We start from the raw sequence: 14,909 nt of genomic DNA, 5'->3' as shown, positions 1-14,909 counted from the left end.
TCATGAGTCCTGTGTTTTCCTTGCAAAAAGTGTTTTTTTTCTTCTAAAAATGTATCATACTCTCACAAACAATCCCATTTGTCCTGCACCGTAAACTCCAAATACTAACCTCCTGCACAAAAAGCATGAGGCCCCAGCTAGCTGCTTAACTCCTTCCATCCAATGATCTTAAAATAATGTTACAAAGATGGGTGTGGGGAAATACCCCAATTTTACAGATGAGGAAAATGAGGCACAGGCAAGTTAAGTATAAAGTCAAACAGCAAGTCAGAAGAGCCAGGAATAGAAACCACATCAGTGAGGAAAGATATCGACCTCCTAAATCAAACCACATTTTATTACTACAAGCTGCTGCACCTAAAAGGCAAGCAAGGGATAGCTAGCTAGAGTCATTTATAAAATGCACAAGAAGTTAATGAAGCACTTCAGGAGCAGAAGCTCATTAATACAGTTTATTAAGCTTAAACTTTACTTCCAATTTAAAATAAACTTTTACTGACTGCAGCAAACAATACCTCCACAGAGATGTGAATAACTTAAATACAAGAACTGATATTCCTGAGGAAGCTGCAGACTGTTGACTTACCTTCCATATCACTGGTCAATCCTTGCTGTCAAATAGCCTAAGTGTGAGGAGCTTTACTGCATAAGCCAACCAGCAACTGAACAAGGAATGAAATCATGATGCCAAGGCACATGCAATCCTGTCCACCTGAAGCTCTCAGGTTAGGGAGAAGACTTGATTTCTCTTATTCAAGGACTTTGGCCCTGTAATGAACACACTTCAATTTAGAGTAGCTTTCAGTGTGCATCAGCAAAGTTATCCTAATCAAGAATCAATCATGCCAGTTCAGAATCCTGTTCCTGGTAGAGGACACGTTGGCTATTAATTCACAGAGCAAACCCATGCTCAGGGTTTGTCTTCATTGACACAGTTTCTTCCCTCATAGGATAACATGGATTACATATTCTGCTGCAAAAACAGGGCGCTTCAGTTTTACTGTGAGAAACTTGATGTGGTCAATTCCAGGTAGAAGTATGGTGCAGACCTTGCCAGGCCACCTTACAGAAAACACAAATGCCTTTTCTCCACTTAGGATGTTACAGTAAGAACTGCCCTGCATTTATCATCTTGCTGCAAAGAAATCCCCTTTTTAAGCAGTGAAGACAAAGCTTGAGTGACACTATCCTTTCCACGTTCTCACAGAACTAGGATCATGATGTTAGCCTCACTAAATGGGCACAAGCAACTTGCTTTGAACATCCTTGTCAATGTAGTGCTGGTAAAATGAAGTGCCAGGCTGAAAGCACTGGAGATCAGTTTCTGTTTTCCCACAGAGCAGGAACAGTTAATACAAGTCTCCTGGACATAAATGACAACGTGTCTCCATGCTGAGCTCTGTGGTAAGGAGGTAGTGTCTGCTTCAATCCTCAGCCTCTGTGAGACTGCCACATAGACTGTTGCAGACCACCATGGTTATCAATCACCTGTCTCATGAATAGTGTATAAGGAGCAATGACCTTGTTGACATTCAATTTCAATCTGAATAACCAAACCTTTAGGCTTCCTAGAGCCACCCAGTCCCTCACCTGTTACATTTAGGAGAATACTAAGGTTAAAAACATGTTTAAAACAATGTAAAATGAAAATGATGATGCTAGATTTTGCTCCTCTTGAAGAATGGAAAAATTAGGCTATTAAATAGAACTGGTCCAAAGTTTTCCAGCTGAAGGCTTTTCTTCAGCAAAATGCCAATCATCAAAATTGAAACATTCTGTAGAAACCTATCAATTTAGACAGATCTTTGATGGAAAACAGGCAACCAGAAATCAGACTTCATAGGAAGCTGGGAAGCAAGCCAATGAATTCTGTGGGAAATCAATCAAGTGGGATTTTTACAGTCTATCCTTCCCATAAAGCTTTTTTAATTTGATCATTGGGGTGAAAGTTCTCAAAAATTTGAGATTTTTTCACGGGATGGAAAGGCTGCTCTCTGGCTCGCTCCACTATTCAATTTCATTTTGGTTACCTTTCCAGGTATTGCCATGCTACGCTTTGGTTATAAACAACTGCAGGGGAAGGCATTCGTTCAAAACACAATTCCCTTAGAGTTTAAATAATGCACATGACATTTCTCATGGAAACCACCTAGTCAATTTCGGTCCATATTTATCCTGGGTGTCCATTTAGAACTCGATAAGTCATTTTAACATGGATGTCACAATATTTCAATACAGTAAAAAGGTGAGGGTTTGTTATGAAGATGGGTAGGAAAAATAAAACTTAAAAACAGTCTCAATGTTAAAATTAATGATTCCTTCCCTTTGTGTTTCCTGACTGGCAATTGGCCAGCGATGGGCACCACAGCAAAGGAATTAGAATGAATAAAAGACTCATTCTCGAATAAAGCATCTAGATTAAAAGAACTGCACAGAGTGGACTCCATATAGCACACTATCAAGTTCTTCCACCAGATGAGCTCCTCACATTAATATGGATAGTGATTCCTTTTGGGTCTGCTGAACGTTTTCATTTTATATGTTTCCCATTGCATATAATGAGGATTTTGCACTGGAAAGTATGGTCCATTGTAGCCACTATACTGTTCGTTATAAGGTAGGGGAACAGGGTAGTTGACAGGTCCCAAGTTGTAAGGGGGTGTTTGCTGGGCCAGGTTGGCTGTAGGGACACATTCCTTGTAATAAGCAGATCTCCCATTGTCGTAAACCCCGTGGAAATTCCTGACGGGGTACAGGGCTCTGAAAGAGAAAGATCAATGTCATTTACCTGGATGGCCGAGCTGTTCATGAGAGCTCAACTCTTGAAACGCCTAAGCTACACCAGAGATCAACTGCACTAGTGAGGCATCAATTGTACTTTGACAGGCCTTATTAATCATGTTAAGACTCTCAGTCTCTTAATACTTTGCATTTACATAGATCCTCAGAGGGAAAAATGCTAAGATCTTTTACAAACATGAAGCTTTACAGTACCCTGAAGTGGTGGTCAAGTACTACTACTGCTTACCTCTTGTACGCAAGTCAACTGCAGCACAAGAAGTCTTCACAGAAGTATTCCCTTGCCTCCCACCCCATCCAGTTTGTCCTAACAGGAGGAATAACCCTTCCTGCCCCCCATATTTTGGCCCAGAAGTAGTAATAAAAGGTTATGAAACATTCCCCTGGCCACTTTCGTTTGATTGTCAATCATACATTGGAAGGTTCAGTTCTATATTATGTAACAGATTAACTCTTAAAGAGCGTTCTTGTACTTTTCTCTCTTTCAACTTACAAAAGCCAACCGGATATGTTTGTAACCCCCAAATCGTGAACTATGGAAGAATTAAATTCAGCCCAATAATCTATTAAGATTTAGGAAGAGGAAGTTCACCCATACATCCGTGAAGCAAAGACCAGAGAGGGTTACTTAAGAGGTGGGAACTGCAGATGTGGTATCATATCATGACACTTGACAGAAGGAAGTGCAAATGCCTACATCCCAGAAGTAAAGAGAAAGCCATTTACCTTTGTTCTCCCTTTCCTCGCCAAGAAGGGAAGAGCCTAAGAGCAGGAGAAGAAGAGTTACAGCCTTATTATGACAAAGCCAATTCTGCACAAGAATTACTGAAGTCTGAATCACAGGGTAGGACCCTTCTTTGTGCTAAAGTATCCTAGAGCAGTAAAACTATTTCATTACCTCTACATTCATTTATTATGCACCTCCCACAATGTATCTAGATACAGTGCAAAATGTAAATAATTGCCACAGAAGCAACCAGATCAATAGATCTTGTCCAGACTATGGTTGAAACAGTCTTAGCAACTGAGTTTAAACTCAGTTCCTAGACATAGTGAGTTTTGGGACCAAGATTCAAACTTGAGTGCCTGGCTTGCAATCTTGCGCTCCTGTTTACCTTTGTCACTTTTACAAATATACCTTTTCCCTTGATCCAATCCACTCTACCAGACCCAACGTTAGAGATAAAAACTAAATACCAACCTGCTGTCTGCCAGCGGGAGCTGCTGTGAATACGGATGATGTCCAGCTAATTGGAAATCCAAATTTGGTGCCATGCTGCTTTGTCCTTTGATTAAATCAAATGCTAGTCCATCTGCAGCATGGTTCCTGAAACAAAAATGTTCCATTAGCTCAGTGCAAATCTACAGAATCACTCAATGAAGTTGCAGGGAAGTTTTTATTCTCTTTACAGTCTCAGTGATAATTCCACCTCAAACCACTTTAAGAGATGGGCATGATTCCCATTTTAAAGATGGGGAAACTGAGGTGCTGAGAGGAAGAGTGACTTGTCCAAGGTCACCAGCAGAACGTGGAACAAAGCCCATAGTCTCCTGGCTTCCAGTCTTTTTCCCTATCCACTGATCCCTGCTTCTTCATCAGCTAACAGAAGCTAAAAAGCTAAACTCAGGTCCATTAAATAGCTGACATGAGCTAACTATTCTTCATTCTAGCACCCAGACAGAAACAGATATCAAAACAGGGACTTACATTCTCATGGGGCCCTTTTGAAGGTCCTCAATATAGTTCTTCCTCTCTATAGAATGCCCTCGCGACCTGTTGAACACTACGAGGAGGGAAGAGTTAAGTTACAAAACACTATTATACATAGCTATTTTGCACTAGGCTACTCAGGACAGGGGGTAGATCATGTGCTAGCAAAGCACTGAAGACACACCTCATATTAGCAGTAATAAAGAACTCAATGATTTTAACCCCTTGGTTTTGACACTGAGCACAACCCAACTTATTACCAGTAATTCAGTTAGGGTCACATGAGCACAGGTTAAGCATATAGGTATTGGAAGGTTGGATATTAGGTAGATGTCCTTTAAGGTACAGAAGAGAAATGCAGGCTGGAACGAAGGGATGCCATTTAAAACATCAAGGTGCAACTCCATTTCTACATAATGCCCCTTTGATGACACCTCATGGTTGCATGAATGACCCATTGGGCGGAGCAGGTCTTCTCTTGTTTATAAAGAAGAACCACAGAGCTACGAACACCAGAGTTATGAACTGATCAGTCAACAACATCTCTCACTTGGAACCAGAAGTACGCAATCAGGCAGCAGCAAAGACCCTCCCAGCCCCCAAAATAGCAAATACAGTACAGTGTTAACCATAAACTACTAAAATAAAGGGAAAGTTTAAGAAAGATTTGACAAGGCAAGGAAACTGTGCTTGTTTCATTTAAATTAACATGGTTAAAAGCAGCATTTTTCTTCTGCATAGTAAAGTTTCAAAGCTATATCAAGTCAATGTTCAGCTGTAAACTTTTGAAGGAACCACCAAAACGTTTTGTTGAGAGAGTTATGAACAACCTCCATTCTCGAGGGGTTCGTAACTCTGAGGTTCTACCGTAAGAGACGCAATGAGATGGTCTGGCAACGGAGTGGAACATTCCTCAATAATTTACACTCCCACTCATACGTCACCTGGGTTTCAAATCCAGGGATTCACTGACATCAGTCTGGCTTAAGATGGATTCCAAGGGCACTGTTGCAAAAATCAATCCATCGTCGCAATAAACCTCTTCCTCTTTGCCCTCCCATTTTCCGTTATCCATCCACTCTTCCAATCTTACATTTTCTTACAGTGCAAAACTGATCTTACAAGTTCTCCCTCTGTGCTCTTCTCCTACAGCCAACCTCCTAGCTATCCTAGAACCTTTTGAATGCAAGCTATTAAGCCAGTGTTTTGCCCCATAAAAGAAACAGGAAAAACAGTGATCTCCTTATACTTACGCTCTATAGCAACATTCGGTTCCATGCCTTCAACGTCAATTAGGTACCTGAACAGAGCAACATAATACATGCGCTCTAATTATGGGAATAATGCTTAAGAACGAAAGACAAACTTTTCTCTCTCTGGATGCTTTTTTTAGATTATGTATTTACAGGCCATGATGGGCTATCGAGGTACTTACAGCTTTTACAGCAGAGGTAAATTTCTGATTGCTATACCAAGGCTCATTCACAAAAAACTTACATGCCCTGGGAGCATCTGTACTTATCTGCTCAGAGAACTTCTAATCCTGGTCTGTTCATGAAAGCCAAGATTTTATATGGTCACTGGGCCCTTGACCAGTGCACTTTACATTAGAGTCCAAGATTAGCTATAGTGGGACAGACATTGGATAAGTGATTTTCCCATCCCTTTTGCTACTAGAGAAATACCCATCTAGCACGGCTCAGCTACAAGAGTTTAAGATATCTCACCTACAAACAAGGTAACCAGTTCTGTTTAAGCCATGCGTGCAGTGAACTCCAATGAGTTTATCTATGAGAGAGGAAATTCAAGTTACGCTTTTTAATAGAGTGCTCATTTTCAGGCAGGCAGCGGGCATCAGAAAGGAGAAGGAAGTAAATCTGATTACATGTTAGTCATTCACCGATTACGCCAGTGTAAACAAATTAACATCTCTGCCAGATTTTTTTTGGTGAACCTCAGACCTGCAGCAGACCGTTTAACAGCCAGGATTCAAACCAGGGTCTCTCACACCCCAGTTGAGTGCTCTAGCACAGCGGTTAAAGGTTTAAGGGGCTAGAAGCAGCAGCAGCTCCACCACCTCCTCCCTCCAACCATTTTACAAATGGACAAAACCACTGGTGTGAAATTCACAAATAAGTCCGCGATTCTTTAACGGAGGTCACAGAAATCACAGATTCCAGGACTTTCTGCAGCCTCTGCGGAGGCTAGTACGGCTGACTTCAGGGCTGCTCGGACAGCTGGCCCAAGGGTCCACAAGACCAGCTGTACCAGCCGCTGCTTGGGAGGCAGCTGGCTCTGGGGACACCTGAGCAGCAGCCGGTGAGGCTGGTCTCACAAACCACCTGTGCAGTGGTCCTGGGGAGTGCTCTGGAGCCAGCTGCACCAGCTGCTGCTTGGACAGCCCTGGGCAGCTGGCTCCAGGGAGCACCCAAGCAGCGGTCCTGGGAGTACCTTGGGGACTGCCTAAGCACCAGCAGTCTGGGGGGAGAGAGGGGGTTCTGGAGCAGCAGTCCCAGGGGCACTTGGAGTCTGTCCGGAGAGCGGGCCCCGGAGCAGTGGCTCGGGCACAGTCAATCTCCAGCCCTGGAGCAGCAGGGCCCCAGAAGTAAAGATTTAGTCACAAATATTTTTGGTTAAAGTCACGGACAGGTCACGGGCCATGAATTTTTATTTATTGCCCATGACCTGTCCATGACTTACCAAAAATACCCAAGACTAAATCTTAGCCTTATTCACAAACAGTTATAAGTTGACCAAAACTGCACTTTTTGTCAAATAAATTTGTTCAAAAATTCATTTAGTGCTAGATGAAACTTCACGGTGCTTGACTATACTAATAAGAACATAAGAATGGCCATACGGGGTTAGACCAAAGGTCCATCTAGCCCAGCATCCTATCTTCCAACAGTGGCCAATGCCAGGTGCCCCAGAGGGAATGAACAGAACAGGGAAGCATCAAGTGATCCATCCCCTCGCCTATTCCCAGCTTCTGGCAAACAGAGGCTAGGGACACCATCCCAGGCTAATAGCCATTGATGGACCTATCCTCCATAAACTTATGTAGTTCTTTTTTGAACTCAGTGTTCACTTAACCATGAATCCAATGTTACTGCTACTGCCAAAGGCAACTGGCATTGTTGCCTTGACATCCTCTTGGATCTTCACATGCCAAGATGAGACAAAACCAACATGGGTTACCAAAGGCAGGGAACTAATTGTACACAAGATTATACGAGAATTTCCCTAGCACACTGAAATCTACAAGAGATTGTGTTCATTATAGCTCGAGACATTTTAATTACAATGCAGTTTTTAATCAAGGGAAGCAGATAAGAATTAGAGGCAATCTATGCTCACCATTATCTCTGTTCTCCCGTAAAAACTCTCTCACGGCACATTTAAATTTAAAAATTGTTTCGTTATCTGGTACTTCATGTCCAACTGTCAAGATCTTGGAGTAGCACAGTGTCTCTGGTAGCTCCTACAAAAAAAAGAGAGGAATCCAACACATTTTTGTATGGACCATAAAACCAAACATTTCTATCACTGAAAGGGTCCACATGCTTTATAGAAAGCAAATCCTTCTATAGTTTAAAAACTAAACCTGAAAGGGCGCCTGTGAGATTTTAGTCTGGTAAGTGACATCCTCCGCAATAACTCAGGTAAGTTACAACAGCACCATATTGTCAGATATACCATGCATCTCCCAGAAGTGCTTAAATACAATTATGTATAAAGACATGGAGTGAAATTTGCCTGAAACAATTCTTACTGTGAACCAGAACTGATGCGAGGGATCTAATAAAACACACACCATAAAGACTTCTGAACTAGAGTAGTTTTACACTAGACTATTACGGAGACTTTACAGCCCATATTTAGTAACAATGATTCACAAGTGACTACCAAGATGCAAGATCTGATAGCCCACTTAGTCCTCCTAGCAACAAAGAGTTTTAGTCTGTAAGGTGCCACAGGACTTTGTCGCTTTTTACAGATCCAGACTAACACGGCTACCCCTCTGATACTTGGTCCTCCTAGTGACAACTGAGGTACCAACAAAAATATTTTTGACCAATACATTTCTTTGCTATTGTTTATTTGTCCCAGGTTTCCTTCCCATCTGTCTTTTACAAACACAAAGTGCATGTAGAAGAAGGGCTAGGGGAGTATTTTAAACAATTGTTTCTGTGTAATTAATGCCACCAATAAATAATAGTTTCAACTGGAATTTGGAAGCCTTTGTTTAGCATTGCTGTGAGAGTGAAACAACAGAACATGGTAATATGTAGTCACTTACAGAGTCCACCATATTCATAGAAAAATTGAAGTCCACTTCATTCACTTGGGCATAGTGGGGGGATTTTTAGTCCTGATCCTGCTTTTGGATCCACACAGGCAGTCTTCCCCTAACCCCCATTACTATAGTATGTGAGTCTCACAAATTTTCAATGGATTAATCCTCCCAATGCCTCTGAGATGGGAAACTGAGGCACAGGGAGGCTAACCAACATGCTCAATGTCCCACTGAAAAATCTGTCAGGGAGCAGAAGTATTGGGGCCTAGGATCCTAACTTACCTCTGGTCCATAATAGCGTGCTGTGTATGTTAGATCAATGATCATGCCAAGTTCTTCTTTCTGTTCTCTAATTTTCTTAATGAGGTCAAAAGGAGAAAATCTGTCTTCTGGGGCAAGTCTCCATTCAAAACTCTGGCGAGAAATATGAATATTTAATAGTATATCGTGCACAATTGCAGCACCCTATCCAAGAATCTCAAGGCACTTTACAAATATAACACCTCACAACAGCTTTGGGAGGGAGAGTTCCCATGCACTCTAGGGACCACAGTAGTAAAGATTTAAATCACCCACCAACCCACAGCCCAATAGTGTACTCCCTAAAAAGGTAGGTGTGTCAGAATCTAGGTACCAAACAGGAAGAGGCCTCAGGCATAGGCAGATACATTAAATATTGAAGTGCCTTGATATTGATCTATTGAGAGCATCTTCTCCCTGACATTAGTGCATCAGATTGCTCAGCTGTGTTCCAAGAATCCCACATACTATAGTGACTGGAGCTCTCTACATGTAGACACATCTGACAGTAATCCAAGAGCATACACAAATGGCAGAGGAATGCATCTAAAGAGGTGGAGGTTCACCTTTGAACATCTTGCTGGTGCCAATCATATGGCCATCTGTTAGTATTCACAAGCTTACCATCCTATGCATTTTTAAATATGAAAGCATGGTAAAGAAATAAACAGATGAAAATCTCAGCATAGCAATTGAGATATTAACACAAGGAGGCAACAAGGGGCTTAAAAGCAGAATCATCTAAGATATTTCTGATAAAGGAATAACAGCTACTACTTATATTGATAAAAAGGATAAACACCTTAGTAGCTGGGTACTCCAGGTGAATGAGGTGGGTCAGCAGCAGCAGCCTTCATATAATCCACTGGCTATTAATTTGAAAGTATTGGGACTAGTATAGAAAGATCAAGGGAGACAGATTGCTGAATCAAATGTACTAGATTACAGACCAAGTCAGTTCTGCATATTTAAAGGAGTGATTAGACACATGTATCTTTATAGTGGAAAAAGATCTTTCAACATTACTGTCACAAACGGCTAAATTTAACACAAAGCAAATATGTCATGATCTATTTTTAATTTCCAAACTCCAGCTGAAGTGATGGTGGCAAAATTTGCTTGGATGCAGATTACCACATTTTTGGCAGATTTTTTTTTTATAAGAAGCTCTCTGATGACCATCAAAATGATGCATGAAATTCATCTGAATGAGAATTCCCATGGTATGATGCTCCATATGTGGAACTCACTATCCCACAATACTTTATAGCAGAAGGATTCCAAAAAAACCCAGCTCCACTGTGCCTAGAGAGGCCACATAAAGTCACCTATGGCTTAAGTTTTCAGAGCCATGGGTGACTACCATCTCTAAACATCTGGCCACTCATGTTCAACAAGCTTGGTGAGAAACCTCCATCTGTTACTAAAAGCACAATGGCAGCAATATAAATGACACTGCAGTAGCTTTAACTCAGCTTACTTCTTCTAAAGCTTTAAAGGGTGATGGTCCCATCAGGCTTTTATTTTCTTTCCCAAAAAGTTATAATCTCCAAATTTTCCTTTATGTTTTCATTTAGCATAAATCAAATTTAGGCTATGTCTACACCAGAAGTACTTTACCGGTATGGGAATAACAGTACACCATACAGGCAAAGCACTCCTTGTGTGGATGCAGTTATACTGAAAGCTGTGCTTTGTAATGATATCATAAAATTGCATCACACAAGTGAAACAAGCTATACCAATAGAACTGTAGTTGGTATAATTGCATCTACACGAAAGACTTCTGTTGGCTAGTTCTCAGTGATGGGGTGTGAAGAGATGTGATTCCCTGAAAGAATGCTGTAGCACAGACCTGGTGTGAATCACCTGGATGTTCAGATAAGTTCCTCTCAAGGAGTGCAAACACTGGAATAAAGTTCTCCCCTCAACACATCCAACCCGAACATCTTTGAAAAATCCCTGCTCTGAGATCACTAAGTCCATGTTTTCTGTTACAGTTGAAAACTACAGATCCGAAACAACCCCAAAAGAGCCCAAACTCAATCATCTTTCACTTACCTTTTTTAAAGGAACTTTGAAAGCGATGAACCTAGTACCCGGCATTCTTTGTCCAAGTGGGAGATAGTCTGTCCATCTAGAAGAGAGATGTGATGATTAATGCCACAACTTCCCATAAGTGGAATTTTGGGGAATGTCTACACTGCGAAGTTGTTGACAAAACTTGTATTTCACAGGTACTTAAAAAAGCCTCCTCATGAAAGACAAAAGTTTTGCTGATGAAAATTGCAGTGTGAATGCAGTTTTGCCGGGCAGGAGCGCTCTCCTGCTGACAAAGCTAACGCGGCTTGCAGGGCTGGAAGTATGTGTCATGCCAACAAAGTACTGACAAAGAGCGTTTACACACGCTGACTATTCTAAAAGCTGTGTGGTGCAGATAAAGCCTTGCCTTTTACATTCTGTCTTCATTCCATGCCTCCCCCTTACTGGGCTTTATTTCCTTCCTGCTGGCAAAGCTTCTTACAAACTAATACAGATTTATTACCAAATCCCAATTTCTCTGTGTCAACTGATCCAGATCAGTTAGCATCACTGATGGAACCCTTAAAAAATAATTAAGGCCCAGCTATTGAAATCAGTGCTGCAACCCCCTTGCTGTACATTGCAAAATCAGTTTATTGCCAAGGCGAAAAGCTAGAACAGGCCAAGTCACACTTATTTCAGAAATGCAAATCACTAGCCACAGTTCAGGCAGCGTTTTGCACTCAACGCAGGGTTACATGTGATAAACGTGAGAGTAAAACTTATTGGTGTCCTGATTTCATAGCAGTCTGCCAATGATTTCATACAATTCATAGAGATCCTCCCAAAGGAAACATACTCCGTTACTATTGTGTCTACACGCAGCCCTAGACACTCTGGACAGCACGGGGGATGAACCTGAAGGGTCTCAGCCGCCGCCCCAACCCGGATAGGGCAGGATCCCAGAAGCTCTCGGCTCAGTGGATTCGGGGAACGGGGGATTTCAAGTCCCTCATCTCCCCTGGAAAGCGAGCAGCCAAGTGGCCAGTAGCTGAGGGGGGAGGGGGCACCAAGAGCTCCCTGGTCGGGGGAGGGGGGGCGGTTGCTTTCAACGTGGCAGCATTTGGAAAGAGGCGGGGGAGGGGCTCCAGGTAACACCGACCCCCCGCCCGCCAGGCACCGGGGCCCGCAGGAGTCTCACGCCGGCGCAGAGGGGAAGGGCCCCGGCTGGGGAGCTGGTCTCACCTGTCCGGCAGGCGGGTCTTGTCGTTCCCCGGCATGGCTCCGGCTCCGCTCCGGCTCCCCCAGCCCGCCCCGCCGTCCAGCGCCGCCCACCCGATACCCAGGCCGCGGCGCGCCGCCAGAGACGCCCCCAGCTCTGGGCCCCGCGGAACCCAGCCGGCGCTCGGCGCTTCCGGTTCCCACGACCTCACGCAGGGGACGTGACCCCGCCACGCGCACGACCGCCCCCACCAGCGTGCCCCGCCCATTCTGACATCACGGCCGGCCCCGCCGCGCCCCTCCCGCCTTTTGACCCCTTTGCCCCGCCCATTCAGCTAGCCCTGCCCCTTAGGAAAGCCGCGGCTTGCGGCACGCGGAGCCTCGACCCGGCGCATCAGGGGCCGGCCCAGCCTTTACCCACAATCCCCCTGGGGCCCAGCCCTGGCACCCCCTTCTCTGTTACCCACAATCCCCCTGACCCAGCCTAGCCCCCACTTGTCTGTTACCCATGATCCTCCAGGGTGAGCACCAATGTCCCGTTCTCTGTTACCCACAATCCCCCTGACCCAGCCTAGCCCCCACGTCTGTTACCCAGAATCCTCCAGGGTGAGCACCAATGTCCTGTTCTCTGTTACCCACAATCCCCCTGACCCAGCCTTAGCCCCCACTTGTCTGTTACCCATGATCCTCCAGGGTGAGCACCAATGTCCCGTTCTCTGTTACCCACAATCCCCCTGACCCAGCCTTAGCCCCCACTTGTCTGTTACCCATGATCCTCCAGGGTGAGCACCAATGTCCTGTTCTCTGTTACCCACAGTCCCCCTGACCCAGCCTAGCCCCCACTTGTCTGTTACCCAGAATCCTCCAGGGTGAGCACCAATGTCCTGTTCTCTGTTACCCACAGTCCCCCTGACCCAGCCTAGCCCCCACTTGTCTGTTACCCAGAATCCTCCAGGGTGAGCACCAATGTCCCGTTCTCTGTTACCCACAATCCCCCTGACCCAGCCTAGCCCCCACTTGTCTGTTACCCATGATCCTCCAGGGTGAGCACCAATGTCCTGTTCTCTGTTACCCACAATCCCCCTGACCCAGCCTAGCCCCCACTTGTCTGTTACCCATGATCCTCCAGGGTGAGCACCAATGTCCTGTTCTCTGTGACCCACAGTCCCCTGGGGCCCAGCCCAATCCCAGCACCCCAATCTCTCTTACGCTGATTCCCAGATTTTTACCTAACTCCAGCAGTACGTTCTAAGGGTATGTCTCCTCTACACTGCCGTTAGATTCCTGCAGCTGATACAGGCTGTTTGGGTTGGGTTTAAGAGGCTGTTTAAATGCAGTGTAGACTTTTGGGGCTTGGGCTGGATCCCTGGCTGTAGACCCTGCAAAGTGGGAGGATCCCAGAGGTTGGGCTGCAGCATTTTTAAAAAAGCTGCTATACTGGATGACTGCAGGGTACCAAATGTTGTACCCATCTTTAGAAAAGGCACTAGGGGTGTTGTCAAGTCAATTGGAGTGGAGGGGACTCAGCATGTCTCAGACTCACGACCCCATAGGGTGTCTGTTAAGTCCTTTGAGAGTCTCCGATGGCCAGCTTTGTCTGTCTTTCTGAGGTGTGTTGTAGACAAGGTGGGAGAGGTAATATCTTTTATTGGGCCGACTTCTATTGTTGAGAGAGACACACTTCCAAGCTTGTCTCTTTCACCAACAGAAGTTGGTCCAATAAAATATATTACCTCACCTACCTTATCTCTCGCAGGAAATTGATCCTCTAATGAGCTATGTCCGCCTGATCCAGCAGGATGATTTCTGCACAGTGCTCCCACTCATCCCAAGTGTCAAGCAGCATAAACCCCTTCTACTCCCAAATGTGCGCACACATTCCAGTGCAACAAAGAGGAATGGTGTGTCCCTCTGCAAGGAGCGATGTCCTTTGCTGGAGCCAGACCAGGTGACAACAGCAGCCGAATAATGTCCTGTTGAACGGACAGTGGACGGTTCCATGGCAGTTGGGAAACAGCAGTTGCATTCAAAGGGACAGAGAGGAACAGCGGATGGGCGGGTGGGGTGGGGTGGGGTGCCTCGGAGAATCTGAGGGGCAAGAGAAAGGATTCCCATATTGTTTGCCAAGTGTGAGAAAGAAATGAGAGCTGACATTATAGCAGTGATTGCGGGGGCCTAAATGCCCTGGTAAGTGCCTGGCCTAAGGGAAATGGGGATGAGTGGGTGAAAAGATGGGGATTTCACCTGCTCCCCCATAGAGACAGCTAGAGAGAAGGGATATACCCAGCAGTAATGGCTTACTGGACAGAATAGGGACTGAGGGATTAGTGCAGAGGGAAAGCAGGATTGGTTTTGGAAAAGAAACCAAATAAACCTGGTGTCTGGGCATGTTGTGACAATCAGGTATAGATGGAGCTAGTGGATTGCAGCTTTAAAGCTACATTCCATACCAGGGTGTGTAATACAAAAGAAGGAGATGCTTCTTGCTCTGCTACATGCAGAGAGGGCAAGAGTTTGGCAACGCATGAAAATTCAAGAACCTCTCTGACCTAGCTCCAC

The 14,909-nt window shown here is 44.5% G+C and overlaps 1 protein-coding gene across 2 annotated transcripts; it reads right to left on the bottom strand.

Annotated features, from left to right (window-relative positions):
- Window positions 1-142: 142 nt before the first annotated feature.
- Window positions 143-12,496, bottom strand: DUSP11 (dual specificity phosphatase 11). 2 transcript variants are annotated; one of them, XM_030551902.1, is made up of 10 exons: window positions 12,375-12,495; window positions 11,169-11,244; window positions 9,090-9,221; window positions 7,868-7,991; window positions 6,238-6,298; window positions 5,764-5,810; window positions 4,508-4,583; window positions 4,001-4,126; window positions 3,526-3,561; window positions 143-2,760 (listed from the first exon to the last, which is right to left on the bottom strand). In XM_030551902.1, exons 1-10 carry the CDS (start codon window positions 12,407-12,409, stop codon window positions 2,490-2,492), a joined length of 984 nt encoding a protein of 327 aa, XP_030407762.1. In that variant the 5' UTR covers window positions 12,410-12,495; the 3' UTR covers window positions 143-2,489. The 2 variants fall into 2 exon arrangements, with proteins under 2 accessions (XP_030407762.1, XP_030407763.1); XM_030551903.1 differs by lacking the exons at window positions 5,764-5,810; window positions 6,238-6,298 and having other exon boundaries at window positions 12,375-12,496.
- Window positions 12,497-14,909: the final 2,413 nt, after the last annotated feature.

This window comes from Gopherus evgoodei, chromosome 2 (genome assembly GCF_007399415.2).
Source record: "Gopherus evgoodei ecotype Sinaloan lineage chromosome 2, rGopEvg1_v1.p, whole genome shotgun sequence".
In the NCBI taxonomy this organism is placed as follows: Eukaryota; Metazoa; Chordata; order Testudines; family Testudinidae; genus Gopherus; species Gopherus evgoodei.
Note: the sequence above shows the minus strand (reverse complement) of the source record. Positions and strands in the feature narration are given on the sequence as shown.

What these genes read in the sequence shown, in the direction of transcription:
- DUSP11 (XM_030551902.1), bottom strand. Translation starts at nt 12,409, where the DNA reads ATGCCGGGGAACGACAAGACCCGCCTGCCGGACAG. An exon ending in ACGGGAGAACAGAGATAATG is followed by an intron (nt 6,299 to 7,867) that starts GTGAGCATAGAT and finishes CCTCTCTCATAG; the next exon opens with ATAAACTCATTGGAGTTCAC. An exon ending in ACTGGTTACCTTGTTTGTAG is followed by an intron (nt 5,811 to 6,237) that starts GTGAGATATCTT and finishes TGCTCTGTTCAG; the next exon opens with GTACCTAATTGACGTTGAAG.